This window comes from Nestor notabilis, unplaced genomic scaffold (genome assembly GCF_000696875.1).
Source record: "Nestor notabilis isolate BGI_N333 unplaced genomic scaffold, ASM69687v1 scaffold29206, whole genome shotgun sequence".
Classification (NCBI taxonomy): domain Eukaryota; kingdom Metazoa; phylum Chordata; class Aves; order Psittaciformes; family Psittacidae; genus Nestor; species Nestor notabilis.
The window spans coordinates 10,022-20,569 of record NW_009932870.1 but is presented as its reverse complement, the minus strand read 5'-3'; the positions used below and the strand labels follow the sequence as shown (position 1 = coordinate 20,569).

Sequence of the window (10,548 nt, the reverse complement as noted above, 5' to 3'; positions counted from 1 at the left end):
AGGCCATTCCTGTCACTAAAAGTGACCAATGTTCCACTTCAATTAATAGGCTTTTTTAGGGAAGACAAATTAAAGAAGTTGGGCCAATCACTGTATGAAATTTGCTCTTACACAAATCAAGCTGCTGTTAAATTGCTCGAGCACTCAGGGGTTTTGTTACCTCATCTAATCTCTCCGTTTGCGATTTCAGTCGTGTGACAGTGCACTTCAGCTCACCATTTTCTTCTTCCAGTTGTTGAACCCTGTGTCAGTAACAAAAACCTTACAGCAACTACCTCAAGAACGCAGACATACGAAACAGCATGCTCTAAAAACCCATTTCACTTGCATTTGGTAGAAAGACCAAACAAGAAAATATTTCTAATATTAGAATTTTTTAGCATGAGCTATTGGGCATAGATAGTTTGTTTTTGGGCCCAAAAATGCTACACTGACCCTCAGATTCTTATGCTCCTAACAACAAGCATCTAAAAAGAATTAAGTAGGAAGACACAAATGCAGACACAAGTGTTTGCTCCAGCTGGTCACAATTCCCTCCTGGAATCCATGCCAAATATCTAGCTAAGCTGCCTGCATGAGCCATGTGGATTAAAGCATTAATGTAAAGCAGCCTCTGTGCACTGTCTGGTTGTTAACAGCCTACGTTTACATGCAAAGTAAAAAAAAAAAATCAGTAAAAACTTGTACTCTGCTCTGGATGGCACCAGGATGTTTGTTACCTTGTATTTAGCAGTTCAATTTCAGTGCCTTTCTCTTTCTCATACTTGATATATGCTTCCCTGTGTCTCTTTATCTCTTCTTCCAGGGTCTGTTCTGCTGATGTTTCTTGGTCTTTCAATAGTTCTTCTAGCTCATGAACTCTAAGGAAACCAGAGTGCATTTCAACAAGTACTTTAAAAAAACCCAACAGTGTGCAACCTCATTGCCTCTTTTTCCTTCCCATTCCTTTATTTCATTCTACTTTGGGCACTGGGAACAGCTCTAAGGTCTCCCTGAAGCCTTCCCTTCTCCCAGCTGAACAATCCCAACTCTCTCAGCCTGTCTTCATAGGAGAGGTAGTATTAGTTCATCTATTACTCTTTCATTCTCAGTCTTGAGAAGAAGAAGTGACCCAGCCTTCTGCTCTTGCTACATGCAAGAAAAAAACAGTGGTAATCTCTGTTACAACAGAAGAGCTTGCTCTGTACAAGTCAGTAACATCTCTGCACTAAGACACTTGCTTGGAAGGCCTCTGCTTGCTGAAAATTCAGCAAGGCAGTGCCATTCCACTTGGACTTCTCAGATGAAGCCTTATCTGTCAGCATTAAGGCAGATGACTTGGTCATATTTTACAGGTAGAGATTTTCCTTCCCTGTGACTCTGTTCCAGCTTTACTCTGACATGATAAAGAGAACTGGCTCTGTGCTTTATTACCTGTGAACTAGCTGCGTGTTCTCTTGTTTCAGTTTGCTCTTCAGGTCACCATTTGTCAGACTGTCATTCTCCAGTTCTGTCACCTTTTTTTCTAGGTATGTTACCTGGAAGGGGAAGTGGAAAAGAATTGAGAGTTTGAGTATCTCTTCATACACCCCTTCACTGTTCCTCAGTGGCATTTAGCTATGCTACCTTTTTTAAAGGCAGCATATTCCCTGCAAAAACAGCAGCAAAATAAAGCTCCGAAATTCTCATTTTCCCAGACCCTGCATCTTCCTTGAAGGTGATCAATGCAAACACACAGTAAAGAAGTACTAACACAATGCCTAGATCTCTACTTGCACAGTTCTTGCATTTTTGTGAAGCAAAATCATAATATTAGTGGAATAGAAAGGACATTTTGAATGAGCTGCTTCAGAACACTGGTAACTGTGAGGAAGAGAACTCGAGAACTTTGTCAGTTTGATGCATGTCTCCAGCAGGATTTTGTTGGGTACATTAACTGCAATGCACTCAGCTTCTCACCTTTTCGGTGATATCATTATCACAGGAGTCTATACTGTCTCTGAACAGGTCTTCTGTGCTGCCATTACTGCTGCTGAAGTTACTGTTGTGGAAGAGCTGTCTGAAAGATCAGAAGGATAATTATTTTGCTTGGTGAGGATGGAGGAGAGAGTCTGTGTGCTGCCCTATCGCCTAGCTTTGCACTTTGAACATCTGATGCTAAAATCAGTGCAACTGTTTCAGTGACAATTCCAACTGTTTAAGCACAAGTCCCACAAGAGACTGGTAACTAAATGAAGTCATAGTGAGCACAATCAATAGTATTAGTTGTTGGGTGTGAGTTCTTTGTTGCTTTTGATAGGATCTGCCACCATAATTAACATAGGTTAGAAACTACTTAGAGTTATTCACACTGTGTACTGAGCTGTATTTGCCTTATTAGAAATTAAAACTAAGGTCACCACTGTGCACTGGTTGGCACAGTTAACCTAGAACATTTCATGCTCTAAGAACTTCCTTAAAAAGCAGAAGAAGAGAATCTCAAGCAGTTCCCATTACAGAACAGAGAGCACTGGAGATTATCCAAAATATTCTTGAAACTTACAGCCCTCCCCAGGAAGATCACAATTCTGTATGTCCTTTTTAAAGGGATGCTCTTGCTTTCCTCTGCATTTCAGCAACAACCACAAATCCTCATCACATTGAGCGTGAAAGCAGCAGCAGCTGCCCTGCTGCAATAGCAGTATGAAGGAAGAAAGTTGGCAGACAAGGAAGCAACTAACTATGTTCTTAACAGAGTTCTTTCCAGTTCAGGGGCCTGCTCCAAGACTAGCAGTGGCTTCTAGATTCTGTAACATCCCTATCCAAACACAGGCCCCTTCCCTTGAAGACTTGCCTTGGTGCATTTCTGTTTTCCTAAACTTATTCCTTCTCTATCCTCCCACCCCCACTATGGAATTGTTACAGCTGATTCCACATGTATTCATGAAAAAGTTGAAGACTTACCTTCCAAAAGCTGTGCTTGATATTTTCCTGTTAGGGCTACATGGATACAGAAGGAATGATACAGGAATTAAACACTTATTTGATCAGTGTTGGATTCAATTTTAACTTAAACTCCAGGTGAATTGCACAATGAAACATAATATTGACTTTTTTAGGGAAATAAAACAAAAAAAAATCTGTGAACAACATTCTTGGACAACTTCATTAAAAGCTGCAGTTAACAACAAGGTGAAGATGAATGGAGCCATGAATTACTGTGATTATTAAGAAGTCGATTTGTAAATACTGTTATATTTAGCAGATTTGTCAGTGTAAATCAGAGAGAAACTAAGATTAGAAACACCACAAAGGGACACTGAATTAGTGATGGCCATTTATTCTGGATCAGTTTTTAGATGATTTTATAAAGTTAGTTTATCCTTTCCCATAATGCTTTCCAGTTCAGCACAGGAACCGAGATGCTTTCCATTTTTACTGTTCCCTTTTGCAGCCAGACTAGTATTATCTAAATGAAGGACCAGACTCCAGCCAACAGCACCAGAACCAAATCAAAATACCCAGCTGCATCTCTCGATAAGAGGATGTCACATCTCTGTGTGTGCAGACACACAGCTCTCTATCAGAGTATCACTCTCTTTCAGCCAGGTATATACAGCCTCACTCAAAGCCCAAGCCAGTCATGGGCTGGGTGTTAACAAACTCCTTGCTAGGTCAGGACCATTGTTCCTATCAAGTACTATGCTGCTGTGTCAGCAAGAGAAGCAGCAGTGCAATGTGCTCTGTGCCAAGTTATGGGGACAGGCAGGATTTACATTCAGTGTCTAGGGGGAGCTAGAAGCCCACCAAATCATTTCCTTCAGAACCCCTAAGATGACTGTTGGAAGCACTGTATTCTTTCCAAGTGCTCACACAGTTTAGAAGTGGATGGAGTGGCAGAGATAGAAAAGTAAGGAAAAAGCTGAAATTGCAAAGAACCCCAAAAGTAACTTCTGCCATAGGATTAACCAGTTTTCTAAGTTCCCTAGAGGACAAAAGAAGTCCCTCAGGAAAGAAGTACCTCTGCTGACCAATAGCTTTAGGGGAGGTGTATGTAAGGTTATACACATTAGATGAGCATCTGCCGGATCGTTCCTCCCCACCTGGAGAAAACAGGAGCTCACTGTAGATCTGCACTAAGCAGCACAGCAGACCCCACTTCCTGGGAAAAATTCATGGAAATAGCACTCTCCCTCTGCAATCAAAGAGCTCATTGGTTAAAATATTTGAGTTTCTTAATGCTGTCTGCACCTTAAGTCATAAAAATACTTACTAACTAATGAAAACCAGCATTTTCATTCAGGCTAGGTGTCAAGGTCTGAATCTCTTAGCTATTTTGTAAGAGTAACAGATGTGCAAGACAGAACGGGCTGCAGGTAAGGAGAGGGCCCTTTCTTCCTCTCCTCCTGCTACTAGCTAGTCCCATTTGAAGGGGGCATTGCTAAATGCAGTGCAATAGGCTGCTTACCTGTTTGCTTTCAAGTTTTTCAGCCTGGCTTCCAAATCGTTGAGTAGATTTATCTTTTTGCAGCACTGTGAGCAGTAAACATCCAGTAACTCGCTGTTATAAACATGCCTCATTTTTCGGGGTGTTTGGCCAGCACTGTTTGCAGGAAAGGAGAGATGTTACTGGCTATCATAACCAACTCACAACACGTTTTCCTCTTGACTGTGTGTCTGTCTGTGTGTCAGAATCACAGACGAGGGGCTTCAGGCATCGCCTCTAACCACAGCTCATCTAACTTAGAGCTGATGATGCAGAATGCTGGTCTTAGGGCAAATCTACCTGTCTGAGTTGAGCCTTTACAGAAGACATGTTCTGCATGTCAGTGCAAAGAATCAGTTTGGGTGACTGAAAGAACAGCAAAAGAAACAGAATCCATGTAACGCATGTAGCAAAAGCAGCTACATTACTATGTTCCATCTTAGCAGTGTCCCCCTCTCATCTTGCTCATCTTCCCACTAGAGCCTGGCATGCATCCTGAAGAGTCTTTTCTCCAAGAGAAAGACAGAAGGATGAAAAACAGTGGCCTGGTAAGAAGCCATCACACAAACCCCCTCAGATGGTAGGATGGAAGGAACCCTGCAATGAGGAGGGAAGGAGAAGTGGACATAAGTCTAAAGAGGAAATAAGAGTAGCTCTTGGCATGATAAATAGAAAATAAACTCAAATAAATGAGAGTAATCACAGCATGAATTGCACAGAGCCCCAGGAATGAGAATGGAACCTGATAAACCTGAGGAAATAGGGGATGAAAGACACAAGCCATCATCATGAAGAGGCAGCAGGGAGGGGTGCTGGCTCTGCATGCGTGACAGAGGTGGCAAGGCTGAATTGCAGAAGTGCTTGAAACAGAGGGGAGCTCATGGGGGTTGCATGCAGAACAGAGGATGCAGTGAGCTTGTCCTGTGTTAGCAATGAAGCTCAAGACCTTCATGTGCTATTGATCCAAGCAGACGAATCCTAGAGCATCTCCCTGCTTTTTTCAAATAAACCCCTGTCCATATACAGCGCTTGACCTTACAGGTTGGTACTAAGGATTTGCAGTATCAGAACACTAAAGAGAAACAGCTCTCTTGGCAGGTCTTCTTCCACTGTAGCAGGGCTGGTGCACAGCAATAAGCTGGTTTCCAGCTTGCAGCGGATAACTTCCAATACTAGCTCTTAACTGTGAAATCTACTGTCTGCAATAGAGAGAAATCTCTACATGCAAAACAGCCCAGTTACTTCAACAGAACCCAACAGAGGTTATCAGAAACAACATATCTGCTATAGCTCTTATTAAAAACAGGAGGGCAGAAAATGAACTGATAACACTTTGCTTTTCAGGTGAGTCTATGTAGCCAGTGTAAACTCTGGTATAGTCACCCATGCCCAGGGAAGAACAAAATGGAAAATTTGTTAATGAATAAGGAGCAACCTGGAAGATACGGATGAGCCAAGGTCAGAGTAGGCGTTGGTTCTGGTCTCATCATCAGGGCATGGGCTACTGGGAGTAAAATCCACATCATCTCCTTCCCCATAGTCTTCAAACTGTTCTTCATTACTGATCAGAGAGGCGGTGGAATAAGTTGAGAGGTCAGATGCTGCAGAAGGGTTGTGAGGACTTGACCTGAAACAAGAGGTCAAAATGTCTCGAGGGCCGTCTTTGATAGCATCTCACCTCACATGGAATCTTCCACCTTTACAGCTTACGACCTCATCTGAAGCTGTGACCCAGTTTGTGCCAAAAGCCTCAAGCGCTAAACACATCTGATGTGCATTTGACATGGTACCTTGAAAGACAAGAGCGTGAGAATCTACGAACAAGGTACCTGTGAGACAGGTCTGGATCAACACAAACCATTTCACTTTAAATAGCACACCTCAGCAATCTTCAGTCATCATTTCCACATAGTGATGGAAACCACTACTCATGGGATTTCTGCTCTGAATGCAGGAACTGCGCAGACTACTCCAAAATGCATGAGATAGCGAGAGGAAGATGTACAAGACAGAAGCTGTCACTCTTTTCCACATTCAGTTTCCTAGTAGTCCTCATAAGCCCACACCCCATGAATTCCAGCCACTCTTTGTGTGGTCAGAAACAAACTTCGCTTGCCACATGCCAGAGAGTCACCAATGCCACCGTTGTCACCTAACTGAGGTTGGGTTCTTGCCATTCCTCCTATCATGACACAATGTGTCTTTCAGAAGAGAAATGGACCACAAGAAAAGGCTGCTTTACAACCAGAGAAGTACCTAAGATAATGCCAAACAGGTAGGGAACTCTGTGACCTCAGACAGAAAGGGCATATAGGTAAATAGATGAGCAGAGATAGGCACCATAGGAAAGCAGCTGGCAGAGAAGTTCTGAGCACATCACCTCTAATACAACAGAGCAAGTCTGCTGCAGAGGGTGCATGGTGATTCTCCTGCCCAGAGCCCAGACTACCCTGCAGCCATGCAGTGTGCCATCTTGCAGAGGTAGATGTTCAACACAGATTTACTCAACTCCCATCTCAGTAAGGCATTCAAACAGACAAGCCAGTAAATTCACATACAAGTTCTTACCAACAAACTTACCCCTACAGAAAATGCACATCTTAGGCCTGAAACACACACTCTACTTCTAAAGCCCGGGAGTTGTCCAACATGTTACTGTTCCTCCTACAGGCAGAATCCAGTGCTGACAAGGCCCTGATTCCATCTGATGACACTTTGTGCAGACTGGGTTAACTTTTCCACTCCCTTTGTTTCAGGCACAGTGCTTACATCTTCAACTCCACTAGCTGAGCCAGGGGACAGTAGCTCCCAGTTGATGCTGTTCTCCAGGAACTCAACAATATTGCCTCCTAGGTTTCATCGGAGTCTACCTTAAGCCTCTTAACCATGCACTGCACTTTCAGAGACAGGGAGATTGCTCTTCCTGTAATACTACACTTGTGAGCTGTAAACAAGAGATGCAACAGTGTTCCTTTGGCGGATGGTGAAAGCATTATTTGCATATCCCTTCCCTCCAAAAGCAATTAGTAGAAGAGGAAGCCTGCCAGCCTTTCAGATGGATGCTCTTTTGTTTCTCCTGTTTTGATGAGATCCATTTATAACCTGCAATTCATTTATCTAATTCACATTAACAGAAATTAGGGCAAGTCAAGCCTGGCACACCATTAAAGGATGAAGATCATGAAGATAGAAATACTCAAAATAGATCAAACTTATCTAACAAGGCTTCTTGGCTGGAAGGCAGATTAGTGTGAAGCTCAACACATCACACTAACATCTATTCATAAAGAGCTGCTGTGCCACAGACATACTGGGTAGTGGCAAGTTTCTGAGTGGCTCTGATCTGTGTAACTGCAGCTGCTGCTTGAATCTCAATGTTGTTACACCAAGCCAGTTTAGGAAAAAGTTCCTCATAACGCTTCCACAAGGCATGGAGGTAAATGAACAGTCCTCAGCTGGGATGATAACATACTTGTCCATAAAAACCACTCACGAGCATAAGAGCGCTGGAAGATCACCACTTGCCAACAGACTGGAGCCCAGTATCCCATTATCCTTCATGCACTGCCTGGCTAAGTTTCTCTTCTTGGCAGCTCTGCAGTCCCCACTGCTCAACCCACCTGGTGATGTTGCTTAGAACTTTTAATTTGTACTTATTTGTAAGCATCACCAAACTTTCAACTGCTTCCGTTGAAACAGTTCATGTTCAGGGTAGATCCTGAGCTCATAACCAGCAACAGGATGGAGACAGGAAACTATCTCCTCAGCTGGGAGGAAAGATACTCATTTCAACCACACTCTGGGTAAAACTCAAGTCACCACAAGGATGGGCATTTTGGAGAACTGAGAATGGCAAGGAGACAAGTTTGATAAAGAGCTGATAAAGTCTCTGGGATTGCTTGGGCAAATGGGAGAAGGACAGATCTCAGACCCTGATACATTCAGGAGGAGGGTAGGAATGATGCTGCACAGAGAGCAACCAAGGAGGCCCAGGAGATAGCAGGAGAACTGACTTAGCAATGAGAGCAGCTTAAGAGGCACAAATCAAGCTGACAAGCCAAAAATAGGGAAGACAGGGCAGAGGCTTACAGAACAAGCCCAGCTGAGCAGTATCCTGTGGTTCTGCATTAACTAACTCAGTTCAAAGCTGGACTAAGTCAAGTTGGGTCCTTTCCTCCCCCAAATTCAGCTTTTACCAATATCCCCAGGTACACACCTGGGAATAGTCAAGTTAGGATTACAGAGACACTCTTGTGTTAACAGCAAACTACGGTTACACACACACATGCTAGGACACCCTCTGTTAAACACAATTTACTGTTGCACACTAAAAGCTATGGAATATCAGAAACATACAGAATTAACTTGGTAAGATGGAGTAGCAAAGCAAATCTGCAGAGCCCACACCTTCAGGTAACTGAATGTACAAAAGACTAAAGCAGCATTCCTCATATTGCACCACTTTGCAGGGAGTATTTCTTTTAATTCCAGCATAGAAAGGTTATGGGAACACAAAAGATTCTAAGTTTTGGGGGATGCTAATGGAGTGATCCATTGTGGAGAGAACAGACACTTTCACTTCAACACACAACATTCAAGTCCCATGAGTGCTCACAGAACACGCCAGAAGGACCCAGGGCTGAGACTGTCTAAGCCACTTAGAGGACCTGGACATCCATCTCCCTTACACTGTAAATGGATATTTAATGTCTAAATCCTTCAGGCATCCTCAGACTCCCACTGTAGGGATTAGTCACGTAAAGGTTCCTTCCTCCCTAGTCCTTTTGCACATGCCTCAGAACAGGGCTGCCATGAGGCACAACCATCACTCACTTGTCACCGGGCAGGAACAGGCCACCGAGCACAGCGTCCTTCTCCTCGCTCCGACACACATCGGAGGCCTCCGAGCTCTGGGCACTCTCAATAGCACTGTCCATGTCCGACTCATGGTGAAGCTCCTGCTGTGCCAGAGTCATCACGTCCTCATCAGGGAAGAGCTCCAACTCGCTGTAGGTGCTTTCACTGTCCAAGTAGGCACAGTCCTGGATTTCACCACCCTGGCAAAAGAAGAACTGGGAGTCAATTCAGCTCATCCTTTGAGGCAGTTAAAAGGATACAGGAGAAGCAACAGTCCGTTCTCTGGATGCCCTGGTAAGCAGGAGTGATACTGAATAAAAGCCATAAAACAAAAAGGCTGACCTGCTTTACAAAGCCAGTTCCTGCATACCCTGAAGGTAGCTTGCACCTTTGGAAAGTCTCAAGTACTGTTTCTGAGTCTTCTATAGATGAGGGGGACACAACACCCAGGTATAAAATGCAGTCAGTTTTGCCCTAATTTACCATCAAAATGCACTGAAGTAATAAATATTCTCAAGGTTTTTATAATAAAAAGAGGCATCCTTTGAATAATACATGAAGTCACTGAGAGTTAGTCCTGTGATTAATATTATTAAACGCAAGCAAGCCAGACAAGTCTAACAGTTTACTCTTTGAGGATGGGCAAAAACATATAACATGAAAAAGAATTTGCAGGTGTTAAAACATATATAGTAAGTTTTGATGATAATCAAAGATATGACAGACCAAGATTAAAACAAAAAAAAAAAAAAAAAAAAAAAATCCAAAGCCATCTGTTCCTACCTCCTGGAACCTTGTCTTGATTAAGGAGCAACTAAAATAAGGCAGTAATTCTCATTACTGCAACACTTTGTTCTTGCTGTTTGTGTCCTCCCTCTCCTTCTTGCCCCATGAACATTCACAATAGCCAAGACAAGCTGTTTTCTTTGTCCTTGTCCCCGAGGGTCAAATAGAAATTCTTAATTGAAAAAATAAAGCCTAAGATTTTACCCTGTTCTTTGATAGGGAGCAACACAATACTGCTTAGACAATTCCCATTCAGCACGACACAGGTAACTCAGGACTCCAGTGGGAGTCCTGCAAATGCTCCAACTCAGAGCTCCACCCCAAAGCTCACCTGCAAGCTCCACAGGCAGCTTTACCACTGAACCATCGCCAGCAAGTTAAAACAATCATGTATTTAAGGCTTAGCTTACTGGCACAAGTAATGAAGTGTTTCATTCATGGTTACACCTCGTATTTCGGCC

General features: G+C 43.1%; 1 protein-coding gene across 1 annotated transcript in view; it reads right to left on the bottom strand.

The window, feature by feature from the left end:
* RAB11FIP4 (RAB11 family interacting protein 4 (class II)) overlaps positions 1-9,516 on the bottom strand; it is a gene marked incomplete at its 5' end in the record, with an annotated part of 13,011 nt that extends 3,495 nt beyond the window's left edge. The window contains 8 exons of the mRNA XM_010016602.1: positions 161-242; positions 720-860; positions 1,414-1,517; positions 1,939-2,038; positions 2,923-2,958; positions 4,427-4,561; positions 5,880-6,071; positions 9,278-9,516. Coding sequence (XP_010014904.1) covers positions 161-242; positions 720-860; positions 1,414-1,517; positions 1,939-2,038; positions 2,923-2,958; positions 4,427-4,561; positions 5,880-6,071; positions 9,278-9,516 — 1,029 coding nt within the window. The remainder of the gene's footprint in view (positions 1-160; positions 243-719; positions 861-1,413; positions 1,518-1,938; positions 2,039-2,922; positions 2,959-4,426; positions 4,562-5,879; positions 6,072-9,277) is intronic.
* Between the last annotated feature and the right edge of the window lie 1,032 nt (positions 9,517-10,548).